General features: G+C 39.2%; 1 protein-coding gene across 2 annotated transcripts in view; it reads left to right on the top strand.

The window, feature by feature from the left end:
• Window positions 1-13,365, top strand: part of LOC140201248 (echinoderm microtubule-associated protein-like 4) — a 259,599-nt gene extending 246,234 nt beyond the window's left edge. For both annotated transcript variants that reach the window (XM_072265023.1, XM_072265022.1), the window contains 3 exons: window positions 2,125-2,223; window positions 8,119-8,249; window positions 11,499-13,365. In XM_072265023.1, coding sequence (XP_072121124.1) covers window positions 2,125-2,223; window positions 8,119-8,249; window positions 11,499-11,726 — 458 coding nt within the window. In that variant the 3' untranslated portion in view covers window positions 11,727-13,365. The remainder of the gene's footprint in view (window positions 1-2,124; window positions 2,224-8,118; window positions 8,250-11,498) is intronic.
• Window positions 13,366-16,850: the final 3,485 nt, after the last annotated feature.

Raw genomic sequence — 16,850 nt, 5'->3', positions numbered from 1 at the left:
TACATGGGTTCATGTTGCCCTCCTCTGAGTCCCATCTCTCCATCACTCTAGTTTAAACCTTCCAGAGTAGTGCCAGCAAACTACCTAGACAGCATTTTAGTTATCCTCCACTTCAGATGTAAACTGTCTTATTTGTACAGGTCCCAAGTGCCCTTGTGGTTTTTCACCATTCTTAGCTTAGACTTGCTTATGGTCTCAAATATTTCATAACATTTGTATGCATTTTTATGCTGGTGCAGTTTTGTCCTCCTTTGCACATCATTGCAATTTTGACTCAGCAGTTTTCTTCTGGTCCTCATTCTAAATTTCAGCCACTTAATTAAAACACAAACACAGATTGCTGCTAGGTGAACAATGTACTTTCGTGTTTTGTGCATTGCAATACTGAAAAGCAACTGGAAGAATCTGGCATTAAGGATTGCAATTATATTATGGAAAATATGATATCATCCTCTGTGCACAGAACAAAAAAAAAATTGGTATTTTAAAGGTGAGAATTTGTGTAATAATTGACTTCAAAGGGAACTTGATCTTCATTGTACATGGATCTCTGAAAAACAACATGCACATTATAGAAAGCAATTAAGAAGGCAAATAGTATTTTGGCCTTTAAGAAGATTTAAATACAGGAGTCAATAAGCCTCACTTTAATTATATTGGGCATTGGTGAGATTACTGATGAAGTATTGTGCATAGTTTTGGTCTCTGCCTAAAAAAAATGTAATGTCTCTAAAGTGCAGTTAAAGTATTTATTCTAGGTATAACAGGCTTGCCTTTTGAGAAGATATTGAGTAGACTGGACATTGATTCCATTGAATATAGGTGATATTGAAACTTAAAACATTGTGCAAGGATGAGATGAGTTAAGTGCAGAGCGATTGTTTCTCTAGATGAGAAGTAGAGATCTGAGGTCACAGTCTCAGAATAATGGCTAGACAATTTAGGACTGAGATAAGAGAAAAGTTTCTTCATACACAGGTCAGTAGATCTCTGAATATTACCCAATTCAAAGGGGATAGTGCAAGAAAGTGACATAAAGATTAGCTATATTTGTCATATATACATCAAAAACATATAGTGAAATTGGTAGATCAGATCAGCGAGGATTGTGGTGGGCAGCCCGCAGACGTCACCATGTTTCTGGTGCCAACACGGTATACTCACAACTCACTAACCCTAACCTTATGTCTTTGGAAGGTGACAGAAAACTAGAGCACTCAAAGGAAACCCATGCAGTCACGGGGAGAACATACAAACTTCTTAAAGCTGTTGAGACGGAACTTCAGCCATAATCGTAAGGAATTGCAGAACAATTCCAGAAGATGGCTTCTAGTCCTATTTCTTAGGATGTTTATAAAAAACAATGTACAATGAATTTGAAAGTTTCAGATAGGAAAAGAAAGTGTGGAAGCTCCAAAATACATAATCCAATTTTCAATTCTATTCTTTATGGTCTTCTGAGAAAAATGAGGATAGTAGTGCAGCAGTTGTTGGCACTACTTTGATTCCCCGAATCAAAGATTTGATCCTGAATTCATTTGCTTCTTGAGTGGAGTTTGACCATTCTTCTGTGACTGTGGGTTTCCACTGGGTGCTCTGGTTTTTTTTGCTGAGATCCCAAACAATTACTTGTAGGCTAATTGGCTGCTGTAAACCATCCCTTAATGAAAGATAAGTGATGAAAGAACCGAAGTGGAGTTGTCAGACATGTGAGAGTGAATTTGCTACAGGGAGGAAAGGGAAATTGGATTTATTGAATTACTGAACTGGGAGCCAGCATGGATGTAATGAGCCCAATGGCCTCGTCCTTCACTGTAATGAGCAATTATCCAGCATTGGCTTAGCTTGGAGGCTTGGGGGAAAGCAACTTTAAAAAAAAAAGCCGACATACTTAAAAAGTTCAGATTATTGTCTCAAACGAATCTTAATTTTAGTCCTGTAATTACTGAGGAATAAATGAATAGAAGAAAAGCTGCACAGTATGAAGTAAACATGGAATACATGTTAGTGAATAATACCACTAACCTTAACAGGACGGGGAGGTAGATGAAATTGTTTCTGTCTAAGTGTAAGATATCTTCATCAGTCAAATATATTTACACTGATCTTGAATTGTTTTTTTAGGGGATATTCAAAATGGCTGCAAGCTGATCAGAAATCGTTCTGAATGCAGGGATATGGAATGGTATACATATACATGTGTTCTGGGCTTTCATGTTTTTGGTAGGTGGTTATATTTGGTATACTCTTGCAACAGTATATAAAACATACAAATTACTTTGTTTCCCTGAAGGCGTACTTCTCCTTTTTAAAAGTAAGTACAAGCAACCCTTGCGTGACAACGTGTTTGTTTCTGGAAAATGGGCCATATTTGACTTTCCATAACGCATATCCACATCATTTGCTGAGGAACCCAGAAAGAGTGTTGGGGAAAAATGTGTTGACTTACTTCCTCATTTACCACACAAGTCCCATGAAAGCGAATTTTATTCAAATTTTTGGTTAATAATTTGTGACTTCTGTAAGAGCTAATCTGCAGAAGCTGAGCGAACATATTGCTGGGATATCTGTAATGTAGTAATTCAAAATGAAGCAAGTGGCTGACATAAGGTCTGTTACAGGCAGCCATGTAGTAGTGATAGGTTAGTTCTATATGCTGAGTACTTGAATCATCAGATAGTTTATATTAAATTGTGAAATTGTTCTTACTCTCAGCTTTTGTATTTATTAACAAAGAACATTTGACAGAATCACTGTTTGTTTGTTACTGAGAAGTAGGTTTGATATACTACTATTTGCAAATTATGATTAAAGAGTACACATTTGAAGTAAACTCTACTATTACTCCACAGAGCCACATCAATTTTGTTGCTGTTAATATTGTTTGTTTAATTTTTTTTCTCAAATGGAATGTTACTCAAAGTTTAAGCAATAAACACCAACCAAATAAGTTGAACTTATTTTTATATTTCAAAATTTAATACTACTCTCAGTCAATACTTCTTGTCAAAAATTCAACTAACAACATTAGAGGTTAAGAGCAGAAGGAGATGCTGTGAAATTTAATAGCCAGTTTAATATTGTGAGAGATTGCTAGCAGGTCTCATCACACAGTTTTGTGCAGCTGACAGTGGTCTGAATATAAAAACATAATGGCTTGGAGCAAGTGGTATTTTCAGCCTCCACAATTTCACCTAATTGCTCATTCAACATGTAATGTCAAGACCTTGGGTAGTTGTGGAGAATATCCTAACTGAATTTGATGTCCATAAGGTATAGGAGCAGAATTAGGCCATTTTGTCCATCAAGTAGGCTCATCCGTTTCATCTTGGTTGATCCAATTTTCCTCTCATCCCCAGTCTCTTGCCTTCTCCCTGTATCCCTTCATGTCCAGACCAGTCAAGGATCTATCAACCTCTGCCTTGAATATACTTAAAGATTTGGCCTCCACAGTCACCTGTGGCAAAGAATTCCACAGATTCACCACTCTCTGGTGAAAGAAATTCCTCCTCATTTCCTTTCTAAAAAGGCACCTCTCTATTCTGAGGCTGTGTCCTCTGGTCTTAGACTCTCCTACCATAGGAAACAACCTCTCCACACCGACTATCAAGACATCTCACCATTCAATAGCTTGCAATGTGGTTACATCACATTCTTCTGAATTCTAGTGGATACGAGCCCAGGGCCATCAAACACTCTTCATATGACAAGTCATTCAATCCTGGAATCATTCTTGTGAATCTTCTTTTGAACCTTCTCCGGTATCAGTATATTCTTTTAAGATAGGGGCACAAAACTGCTCACAATACTACCAAGTGAAGCTTCACCAGTGCTTTAGAAAGTCTAAGCATTGCACCCTTCTTTATAAACGCTCAGTATTACATACTTGCGTCGGGAACGAAAGGGAAGAAGAAGGGGTACCAAGGGGAAGTGATAGGCTGGTGAGGAGAAAAGGTAAGAGACCAGAGTGTGGAATAGAAGAAGACATAAGGGGGAGGGGGAGAATTACCAGAAGGAGATATTGATGTTCATGCCATCAGGTTGGAAGCTAGTTGAAATATGAGGTGTTGCTCCTCCAACCTAAGAGAGGCCTCATCATAGCAGAAGAGGAGGTCTTGGATCAACATGTTGGAACAGGAATGGGAATTAGAATTCAAGTGGTTGGCCACCAGGAAATTACGCTTTTTGCAGATGGAGCTGAAGTGCTCGACAAAGCAGTTCCCCAATCCACATCGGGCCTCACCGATGTGGAGGAGGTCGCATCGGGAGCACTGGATACAGTAGACAACCCCAGCAGATTCGCAGGTGAAGTGCTGCTTCACGTAGAAGGACTGTTTGGGGCACTGAATAGAGGTGAGGGAGGAGGTGAATGGGCAGGTGTAGCATGTCTGCTACTTGCAAGGAAAAGTGCCATGAGGAAGATTAGTGGGGAGGGTCAAATGGACAAGGAAGTCGTGGAGGAAGTAATCCTTGTGGAAAGTGGAGAGTCCGGTGTGGCGGGGGGGGGGGGGGAGGTGTTAAAGGCATATATATTATTCATGTCAGATTAATTCTTTATAAATGCTCATTGGGATGGTACTCAAAATAGGGAACTCACCAAATGGCAATAGTGGTAGAAATAGAAGTCCGTGTGAACTTGAAGTTGGATGTATTTTAAGTACTTAATTCTGTGATGAGGCTTATTTGTAGCATACTTCAATGCAAGAAGCATCAGGAACAAAGGTGATGAACTGAGAGATTGGTTACATACATGGAATTATGATGTAGTGACCATTACAGAGACTTGGCTGGCACCAGGGCAGGAATGGATTCTCAATATTCCTGGATTTCAGTGCTTTAAAAGGGATGGGGGGGGGGGCGGAGGCGAGGAGGGGTGGCATTACTGGTCAGGGATACTATTACAGCTATAGAAAGGGTGGGTAATGTAGCAGGATCCTCCTTTGAGTCAGTATGGGTGGAAGTCAGGAACAAGAAGGGAACAGTTACTCTATTGGGAGTATTCTATCGGACCCCAGTAGCAGCAGAGATACCGAGGAGCAGATTGGGAGGCAGATTTTTGGAAAGGTGCAAAAATAACAGGGTTGTTATCGTGGGTGACTTTAACTTCCCTAATATTGATTGGTACCTGATTACTTCCAAGGGTTTAGACGGGGCAGAGTTTGTTAAGTGTGTCCAGGATGGATTCCTGTCACAGTATGTTGACAGGCCGACTAGGGGAAATGCCATACTAGACCTAGTATTAGGTAACGAACCGGGGCAGGTCACAGATCTCTATGGGTGAGCATCTGGGGGACAGTGACCACCGCTCCCTGGCCTTCAACATTATCATGGAAAAGGATAGAATCAGAGAGGACAGGAAAATTTTTAATTGGGGAAGGGCAAATTATGAGGCTATAAGGCTAGAACTTGCAGGTGTGAATTGGGATGATGTTTTTGCAGGGAAATGTACAATGGACATGTGGTCGATATTTAGGGATCTCTTGCTAGATGTTAGGGATAAATTTGTCCCGGTGAGGAAGATAAAGAATGGTAGGGTGAAGGAACGATGGGTGACAAGTGAGGTGAAAAATCTAGTCAGGTGGAAGAAGACAGCATACATGAAGCTTAGGAAGCAAGGATCAGATGGGTCTATCGAGGAATATAGGGTAGCAAGAAAGGAGAAGAAGGGGCTGAGAAGAGCAAGAAGGGGGCACGAGAAGGCCTTGGCAAGTAGGGTAAAGGAAAACCCCAAGGCATTCTTTAATTATGTGAAGAAGGATGACAAGAGTGAAGGTAGGACTGATTAGAGATAAAGGTGGGAAGATGTGTCTGGAGGCTGTGGAAGTGAGCAAGGTCCTCAATGAATACTTCTCTGGTATTCACCAATGAGAGGGAACTTGATGACGGTGAGGACAATATTAGTGAGGTTGATGTTCTGGAGCATGTTGATATTAAGGGAGAGGAGGTGTTGGAGTTGTTAAAATACATTAGGATGGATAAGTCCCCGGGGCCTGACGGAATATTCCCCAGGCTGCTCCATGAGGCGAGGGAAGAGATTGCTGAGCCTCTGGCTAGGATCTTTATGTCCTCGTCTACGGGAATGGTACTGGAGGATTGGAGGGAAGCGAATGTCCCATTGTTCAAAAAAGGTAGTGGGGATAGTCCGGGTAATTATAGACCAGTGAGCCTTATGTCTGTGGTGGGAAAGCTATTGGAAAAGATATTTAGAGATAGGATCTCTGGGCATTTAGAGAATCATGGTCTGATCAGGGACAGTCAGCATGGCTTTGTGAGGGGCAGATCGTGTCTAACAAGCCTGATAGAGTTCTTTGAGGAGGTGACCAGGCATATAGATGAGGACTAGTGCAGTGGATGTGATCTACATGGATTTTAGTAAGGCATTTGACAAGGTTCCACACCTTAGGCTTATTCAGAAAGTCAGAAGGCATGGTATCCAGGGAAGTTTGGCCAGGTGGATTCAGAATTGGCTTGCCTGCAGAAGGCAGAGGGTCGTGGTGGACGGAGTACATTCGGGTTGGAGAGTTGTGACTACTGGTGTCCCACAAGGATCTGTTCTATGACCTCTACTTTTCGTGATTTTTATTAACGACCTGGATGTTGGGGTAGAAGGGTGGGTTGGCAAGTTTGCAGACAACACAAAGGTTGGTGGTGTTGTAGATAGTGTAGAGGATTGTCAAAGATTGCAGAGGGACATTGATAGGATGCAGAAGTGGGCTAAGATGTGGCAGATGAAGTTCAACCTGGAGAAGGGTGAGGTGGTACACTTTGGAAGGACAAACTCCAAGGCAGAATACAAAGTAAATGGCAGGATACTTGGTAGTGTGGAGGAGCAGAGGGATCTGGAGGTACATGTCCACAGATCCCTGAAAGTTGCCTCACAGGTAGGTAGGGTGTTTAAGAAAGCTTATGGGGTGTTAGCTTTCATAAGTCGAGGGATAGAGTTTAAGAGTCGCGAGGTAATAATGCAGCTCTATAAAACTCTGGTTAGGCCACACTTGGAGTACTGTGTCCAATTCTGGTTGCCTCACTTTAGGAAGAATGTGGAAGCATTGGAAAGGGTACAGAGGAGATTTACCAGGATGCTGCCTGGTTTAGAGAGAATGAATTATGAGCAGAGATTAAGGGAGCTAGGGCTTTACTCTTTGGAGAGAAGGAGGATGAGAAGAGAATTGATAGAGGTGTACAAGATATTAAGAGGAATAGATAGAGTGGATAGCCAGCGCCTCTTCCCCAGGGCACCAGTGCTCAATACAAAAGGACATAGTTTTAAGGTAAGGGGTGGGAAGTTCAAGGGGGATATTAGAGGAAGGTTTTTTACTCAGAGAGTGGTTGGTGCGTGGAATGCACTGCCTGAGTCAGTGATGGAGGCAGATACACTAGTGAAGTTTAAGAGACTGCTACACAGGTATATGGAGGAGTTTAAGGTGGGGGATTATATGGGAGGCAGGGTTTGAGAGTCGGCACAACATTGTGGGCCGAAGGGCCTGTACTGTGCTGTACTATTCTATGTTCTCTGTTCTATATAGAATATAACCTTGTCCATTTTTTTTGCTTGTTTCCTTTGCCCTTTAATATTTTACAGGATCAAATGTTTAATTCACTTTTACAGTAGAAACATGTATTCTGTAATGAGTTTTTGGGAAAAAATTTACAAATGCCAGCCACCTTCTAATTTGTGCATGAAAAATATTTACAAAGGAAATGAGGATTAGACTAGTCTGTCCTCGGTTGGCTATCAATGAAGGAATCAGTAGTACTTATTGATTTAGTTAAACAGTCCTGTAAATGTTTGATAAACTAAACTTTAATTCTGTTCACATACCTCCTTAACATTTACGAGCATCATTTTAGACCTACAGCATTGAATTTGTAAACAATGTTTATCACTGCTTATAAAGATGACTGATAGTTGATTTGGTCTGTTTTCAAGCCGTATTGACTTTTGCAAGGTGAATATTTTACAATTAAAAATCTCATGAATGGAAAATTTTCTTTCCATGTTTACTTTCAGTATATCAGATAGCCAGTTAAATTTAACCTGTTCCTAAAGCCATGTCCATTTATCAAATGGAAACAGCTACAACATGCATCATAATTTTTTTCTTTAATTTCTTCCAGGAGTATGGCCTGAAGGCTCAGATGGAACAGACATCAATGCACTTTGCAGATCACATAACAAAAAAGTAGTAGCTGTTGCTGATGATTTCTGCAAAGTTCATATCTTTCAATATCCCATCTCTAAACCGAAGGTGAATAAGACTTTATTTGTTCTGAATGTTTATAAGCTAAAAATTGCATATTATTGCAGAATGAGAATCCAGATCTAGAGAACAAATACAGTTCAGTGACTTGGAGCACAGGTCTTTATACTGTATATAAGTATATAATTTGTTTTAATGATTTTTAAAAATATACTTTATTTAGAGATACAGCATGGAACAGACACTTCCAGCCCAATGAGCCGCAATGCCGAGCAACCCATTTACTTAGCCTTAGCCTAATCATAAGATAATTTACAATGACTAATTAACCTAGTAACTGGTAGTTCTGTAGACTGTGGGAGGAAATCGGGGCACTTGGAGGAAACCCACGAGTTCACAGGGAGGATGTACAGACTCCTTACAGAGGATGCTGGAACTGAACTCTGAACACCCTGCACTGTAATAGTGTCATGCTAACTACTAGCTATAGTGGTGCCCAATCTTCTTTTGACTTCTATCAAGTGTCTTAATTATGGGCTTTATTTTGAGACCATTTTTGGGTCCCATAGATGAGAACATGGGGATATATCATTTCTAACATCATGACCACAGAAAAGCTTGCAAATTCAGTGGGTCAAACTCCTAAGAGTATGAATCCAAAATTGCCATTGATTCTGTATTTGGCTAGCCCTGTTTGTTGCAACCAGAGAATGTAAGCATAAGGTTAGAATGTTTGAGAAGAAACTAAAAATAAGTGGAGTGATTTTTTTTTAAAATAAGCATTAAAAGGCAAACAGGAAATTCAAATATGTAAAAGCTTAAATTGATCTCTCAAAAAAATGAATAAAATAGAAATCTTGTACAAGTTCATTTGATGAGTTTGATCATTTAAGCATCTTTAGTTTTCAGTACTCAATGTCTTAATGTTGTTTACTTTCTGGCTTTGCTATCTCTGTAAAGTGAAAAGGATGTTAATACCTTTATGATGCTAGTTAAAAAGGCTGTTTACAGGAAGTAACACACATCAAAGTTGCTGGTGAAGAGCTAGTCTTTCTTCAGTTAGTCCTGATGAAAGGTCTCAGCCTGAAACATCGACTGTACCTCTTCCTAGAGATGCTGCCTGGCCTGCTGCGTTCACCAGCAACTTTGATGTGTGTTGCTTGAATTTCCAGCATCTGCAGAGTTCCTCATGTTTGCGTGTTTACAGGAAGTATTTTTTTTTGTTTCTGAGAATGCAAATTTTGAGAAGTTCAGGGTGCCTAAGTACTTTTTATTAAATACTAACTACATTGACTTCTGTGAGACTGTGAAAATTAGGATGTACTTATGTCAGCTTTAGCTTTTCAATTTCATGAACTGAAGTCCACACAGATACACAGATGTACTTTTCAAATAAACTACAAGATCTGATAGAAAAATAGTCTTGGCAGTGACAGCAAACTGCTGTACTTCCTTATTCATTGCCTCATTGACTGCTGGCTGCAGTCCATCTCAAGATCTGTGTTTCTACCATTAATATTTACTGCTACATTTACTTTCCTGCAGTTTGTTTAAAAAAAAATTCTCTGGCACCACAATTGATTGTGTACACCTCAGGGATAATTTTAGTGCTTTGAAACACTGCTTCTTTACTTAAGTTTTCTTCTCTACTGTAGTGCTTGCCTAGGACTCCACAATGGGTTTAAAACAGCTTTACCATCAATGCTACATCTGAACTCTCCGTTTGCAAATAGATTCTTGACTTCCCAACCAATAGACCTAATAGATGGCAACCCCACCGTGATTATTCTGAACACTGCCATCCCACAAGGATGCGTCCTTGGCCCTCAAACCCGATGTGACATAGTGGCATAGTGTCATGACAACCTCTTTCCTTCAAGATCAACAGAGCAAAAGACCTGGTGATTGATTTTAGGAAGACGAGTAGTGTATATGCTGCTGTCTAATCAACAGTTCTGAGATGAGGAGGGTTTAAAATTTCGAATTCCTAAGAGTAAACATCATCAGTAGCCTGACCTAATCCAACCACGTTGACACCACAACCAAGAAGGCTCACCAGCTCCTCTGCTTCCTTAGGATTCTAAATAAATTTGGCATGTTCCCTTTGACCCTTACTAATTTTTATTAAAGCACCATAGAAAGTATCCAATCTGGATGTACCATGGCTTGATATGGCAACTGCTATGTCCATGACTGATGGTTGTGGACACAGTTCAGCACATCACAGAAATTGTCTTTCCCTTGTTAGACTCTGTCTTCATTTCTTGCTGCCTTGGTAAAGCAGCCAGAATAATCAAAGGTCCCAGCCACCCCAGACATTCTGTTTTCTACCCCCCCCCCCATAGGGCAGAAGATACAAAAGTTTGAAAGCACATACCACCAGGGTCAAAGACAGCTTCGATCCCACTTCTCTAACACTTAAGTGTTTCCCTACTACAATAAGATAGACTCTTGACCTCACAAACTATCTCATTATGATCGTGCACCTTACTATCTACCTTCTCTGTACTGTAACATTTAATTATGCATTCTGTTACTGTTTTATCTTGTATTACCTCAATGCACTATTGTATTGAATTGATCTGTATAGATGGTATGCAGAACAAATTTTTCACTTACCTCGAGATTAATAAACCAATTTATCAATGTACCAGAATGCTGTAATTTGGTAGCACCATCATTTATCTTCATGCCACAACTTATCAGCTGATGCACAATGGGAGTATTGATTTTTCTGTGATTATATAGGATTGAAAAGTGGCAAGTAGTCCACCTTTATTCAAGAAAGGTGCAATGTACTTGTAACCAAAGGCTGGTCAATTCAACAGTTGAGGAAGTTTTTAATAACAATAATTAGGGAAAAAGTAATAGAAATTTAGAAGACAAATTAATTAAGGAAAGCCAGCAGAGGTTTGTGGATGAAAAGAAAATCGGCAGTGTTTAACAAAATGAACTGAATTGAGATTTGTAGGCTAGGAGAGTTAGTGACAAAATAGTTTTTTTGAAAAAAGCTTATTTGCTTTTCCAGGCTCTTGCTTGGTAGAAAGCAGTATTCCCCAGCAGTTAGTGCTTGGACCACTGGTTATATATAAATGATTTTGTATTGTACAAGGGAGTAAAATTTGAAGATTTGCTAATAATGGAATTTGAAAGTGTAACTGGTGAGGATGATGCCTGTAATCAGACCTGACATAGATTTGGTCATTCTAAACATACAAATCAGGTGATTAGAAAGAGGCAGATCAGAAGTTTTATTATTTAGTTGATTCATGTTTTAATTTTGCCTTGTATTTCCAGGCTCCAAGTCACGTTTACAGTGCACACAGTAGTCATGTGACCAATGTTAGCTTCACCTACAATGATGGTCATTTGATTTCGACGGGAGGCAAAGATACTAGCATCATACAATGGAGAGTGTGGAGAGCAGCAGAAAAAGCGCCTCTTTCATCAAATGAAAGCAACCTCGAGCAAAGCTCTTCACCACCTCCTGCTGCAGGTCCAACAGAAAGTTCGCCAGTGTCTTAAAACTTCAGACCTATAGGAGATTCTTGGCTTATTTGATGAGGAATGGTAGCTGGGCATTGTGAATAGGGATGCTGGATTTGCTTAATTCTGGTCTAATCCTCTACTGAAAGGATGGAAAAGATTCCCAAGGGCTTTATTTGAATGTGCCAAGTGAATTTAATGACTGGCCAAAGTTCTTCTTGGGAAGAAATTACAACTGTTAAGATAGATTTTAGGCAACAGTTATGAAATCAGAAGTTACTGTAAATACTGGAAAAACACTTCTGTGGTTGGGATATGCTGAGTTTGCTTTGTATAATAAAGCATTTTTTCCACATTGAACTTAAGTGGTTGCATAACAAATAACACTAACTGTTAACTTCAGTCAGAATTAACTGTCATTTTATCAGGTCTGTTTCTGGCCAAGAATTGTGAATGAGACTGACTCATGCAGAGTCTTCTGATTAACCATGACTGCCATAATCATGGCACTGCCTTCTTGAATACTGAATATGCAATGTCTCTGCGTCACTCACTTTTGATGATCATGCAGACATTTTTGTGTTCTCTGATTTGAAGTAGGCTTACTTATATTTGTTTTTTTTTTCAGATGAATTAAACTATACCTCGTAAAGTGGTCTCAAGTCTACACATATCTTCTATTTTTTTAAATTAACATTAATTTCCAGTAGCAGGCCTGTATTAGGAGCAGTCACATCATCTAAAGTGAACTCAGCCCATTGAAGTATCTATCGGATTTTGTTGAAGTACAAACTGCCTGATTGTTTACTCCTTCTTAGTCTGGTGAACTTTGAGATGTTGATACCCTCTGGTTTGTTTTTTTTTTGCTTTTCCTACTTCATCATCAATTATTCAGGCCACCAGTTGTTATGTTTTAATTCTGGCCATGGTCAGTCATTGAGCAACATGGCATTTATTGTACCCTATTGGGATATCAATTATAAATTGGTTTAATGTTTTCTGAGGGTTTTTCTATTTTTTTCAGTCTTGGAAAATTGCACTTGCAACATGGGGAAAACAGTCACTGACAATATGCAAGGGGAAGTGTCCAAATGAGATTATTTATAATTTGATTTGCATAGTGTAAACTAAATCTTTTATTTCATATGTTGATCCAGTGCTTTAGATTTATTAAGAAGTCATAGTTAGCAATTCTAGATGTTGTCAAGTGTGCTTAAGTCTTAAGTGTGAAATCAAGTGTTTACCAGATTGTGCCATTCCAAAGTGGATCAGAACTGTCATTCCCTTTGAACATGAACTCAGGATTAAATAATTACCAGGCATTGAGCAATTGCTGATCCAGAGGAAGTGCCTAGGTGGGCTCTAAAATATGTAGACCTCCTTTATTTTATAATAGGTGCTATCTGGGGATGCTTTTGACATGCAAAAGCCTTACACCTACCACCTGAAGGTATAACAACAAATTGATGCATCGGTCTGCAATAACTTAGTGAATTTAACATGGAAAATATGTTGCTGTATTAAACATAAATGAAAATCGATTGTAAGGGAAATATAAATGACCAAGGGTTTTCCAATGTGTTGATATTAGAATTGTTTTCATGCATTCCTGAAAATGGCATAAGAATTGATGAAAAATAAATAAGTGATCAGAGTGAAAATTCACCTGTTGTTGACTTTTCAATGCTATATGGTTTAATCTGTTTTTCAGTTTTTAATGTAATTCACTGGTAAGGGTACAATTATCATTCATCCAAACTTACCCTGATATGTCAATGATGGGTCATTTTTTTCAGCCGCTGCAGCCTGCTCTTAAGAATTAACAAATAATTACCTAATCAGCAAAGAAATTGCAGGTACATTTCCAATCCAAATGGCATGTTTGTCAGTTTGAATAATAGTATTCCCATGATACTGCTTCCATAATAGAGATGACTAACAGGAGGTGTTGTCATTGTGCTTTGCTGGAGCACATGAGTGATGGAAGGCCAAGGCAGCAAGTTCTTAGTGGGGTACAAATCTTGAACAGCTCTGATTTGGATTGAAGTTGCAATGACATCTCCTCTTTGGAAATAAGTGTTTTAATCACAATTTGTAATTACAGATATTGGAGGTAACAGATACAAGGTCTGTTACAGTTCTGTATCCCTAATAAATAAATACACTGCTGTAACATCCTTAATTATAGCTTCTATGTGTTCCCTATGACGTATATTAAGCTTAATGGTTTGTAGTTTTCCTATATTGTCTATTTCTTTTTTGAATGAGAGAGTTAGTTTTGCTATTTTCTAATCACACGGTACTTTCCCCGAATCTGAAAATGTTAATTGGAAAATTATAATGAGCATAGCAGTTATGTTACGAGTTATTTCCTTTAAAAATCCTAGAATCCTCACCACCTTGGGGATTGTAATTGAAAATAACGTGTCCAGGGTAGTGGTAGTGATCAGGCTGTTTATGCTGTGAGCTAACATGCTCTCAAGCAGGTTGTTGGAACTGTGACCATATAGTTCACATCTCTGACAACCTGTTTAGTACCACCACCCCAGGGACTGTAATTTTCATCAGTTCCTCTGAACCTGTTCTTGATTGAAAGCCACTTTAGGATGCTATATGTATCCCTGTTAGTGAATGTCAATGCAAATTACCTGTTTTAATTCATCTGCAGTCTGTTTGTGATTATTAACTTCCCTGTAGTGCCAGCAATCACTTTGTCTTTTTCATCAGTACCTATAGAAACTATTACTATCTCGCTTTACAGTTTATCTTGTGCTCTAATCTTCTGTTCTAATTTAATCTTTAAGTCATTTTGATCATTTATTTATTTATTGAGGTACAGTGCAGATTAGGCCCTTCTGGGCCTTCAAGCTGGGCTGCCCTGCAACCCTCAATTTAACCCTAGCCTAATCATGGGACAATTTCCAATGACTAATTAACCTACTAACCAGAACATCTTTGGAATGTGGGAGGGAAGTGGAGCACCCAGTGGAAGCTGTCATGGTTAAGGGGAGAAAGTACAAACTCCTTATAGATAGCAGTGGGAACTGAGCCCGTGTTGCTGGTACTGTAAAATGTGGTGCCAACCAATGGCACTCCAATAGAGATCAACTTTTTTTCTTAAACTAATTGCTTATCACCTTGAATAATACTGGGTGAATTAGTCATCGTTAATAGAGTCATAGAGAGATACAATATGGAAACAGGCCCATACACCCACTGAGTCAATGCCAACCATCAACCACCCCTTTGTGTTAACCCTATATCAATCCAAACTTTCATCTACACTCTAGAGAGTTCACAAAAGGTGAGTTATATATCAATCCACATATGTTTGAAATGTGTGAGGAAACTGGAGCACCCAGAAGAAACCCTTCTGGTCACTGGAAAATGTACACCACACAGACCATACCAGATGTCAGAATTGAACCTGTGTCTTCAATGCTATGAGGCGACAGTTTACTAGCTGTGTAGTGTTTCACCCGGTTCAATCTGCAGTATTCAAGGATATACTTTAGTTTGCTTGAATATTCTAAAGAGAAAATGAACAAATGTTTGCTTATTCTGCTTGGGCAGAATACACTTGGACAATACATACTTTGCCTAGTTCTTCCTGGTCACAAAGATTCCACCAGGGACTCCATCATGAAGGTTCATGCATTTACACAGGGAAAACACAAATGTGATTTTACAAGCTTCACAGTACTATTGTTGACTAGCTCTGGCCTAAATGTGCTTTCTCCTAGCCTTTCACTGTTGTTTATAGCTGTTGACTTCATCCTTGTCACTGATGCCAATTCGTCAAATGACTGCAACTTAACAGTATTATGCTTACGAAATGGATGAAATTCCAGGGACACTCAGTGCTAATTTGGTTTATGCTCCAATTACCATTTCAGATGTTTCTAGCACAGCTTACTCTCTTGATCATTTGATGTGGAAGGGGCAATTATCCCTTGATCAACAAATTGGGCAAATGGAAAGAAAGCAACATCTTTCCAATAACATGACTCCTGTACTGATATTATTATTATAATAATGCACTGAACTCAGCCACTCCAAAAAGTGGAAAGGGGAAGTGGAAGCAGACTAGAGTTTGTTCTCCCCTTTTGACCTTGTATGAAAGCAGGATCGAAAGCAGGTTTAATATCACTGGCATATGTCATGAAATTTGTTATTTTGAGGCAGCAATACATTGCAATTGATAATAAAAAAACTATAAATCACATTAAATATATTTATTCAATAAGTAGTGTAAAAAAAGAAAAAGTGGGGTTCATTGCCCATTCAGAAATCAGATAGCAGAGGGGAAGATGCTGTTCCTGAAATGTTGAGTGTGTGACTTCAGGCTCTGGTAGCAATGGGAAGAGGGCATGTCCTGAATGATGGGGTACTAAACAGTGGATGCTGCCTTCTTGAGGCATCACCCTTTGAAGGTTTTCTGTGCTGTGGAGACTAGTGCGTATGCTGGAGCTGGCTGAGTTTACAACTTTCTGCAGCTTTTTCCTATCCTGTGCAGTTGCCCAGGACTGTGATGCAACCAGTTAGAATATTCTTCATGGTACATCTGCAGAAACTTGCAAGAGTCTTTGACAACATACCCATTCTCCTTAAACTCCTAATGAAATACAACCACTGTCATGCCTTCTTTGTAATTGCATCAATATAGATAGATTTTCAGAGATGTTGACACCTAGGAACTTGTAACTGCTCACTCTTTTCAATTCTGATCCCTCAATACGGACAAGTGTGAGTTTCCTTGACTTCCCCTTCATGAAGTCCACAATAGACTCCTTGGTCTTACTGACACTGAGTGCAAGGCTGTTATTGCAACACAACTCAACCAGTTATTCTATCTTGCTCCTGTATGCCTACTCGTCACCATCTGGAATTCTGCCAACAATAGTTATGTCATTGACCAATATGGCATTTGAGCTGTGCCTAGCCACATTGTTGTGGGTGTAATTGATAATTAAGCCCATCAGTATCTGTCAATAGAAACTGTTAATTATTCATTTAATTTTGGAGTGCAAATCCCAATGTGAGTATGGTAGTTTGTGAACGATACCAATTAATGTCACATTCATTAAGCCACTTAAAAAATGCCAGCTCATTTTAATGGGAATTCAACTAATTAGATAGCAAATAGCTTATTTTTTACTAACG

The sequence above is a fragment of the Mobula birostris genome, chromosome 8 (assembly GCF_030028105.1).
Source record: "Mobula birostris isolate sMobBir1 chromosome 8, sMobBir1.hap1, whole genome shotgun sequence".
Classification (NCBI taxonomy): domain Eukaryota; kingdom Metazoa; phylum Chordata; class Chondrichthyes; order Myliobatiformes; family Myliobatidae; genus Mobula; species Mobula birostris.
The sequence above is the reverse complement of the archived record's forward strand: the minus strand, read 5'-3'. Positions and strand labels throughout refer to the sequence as shown.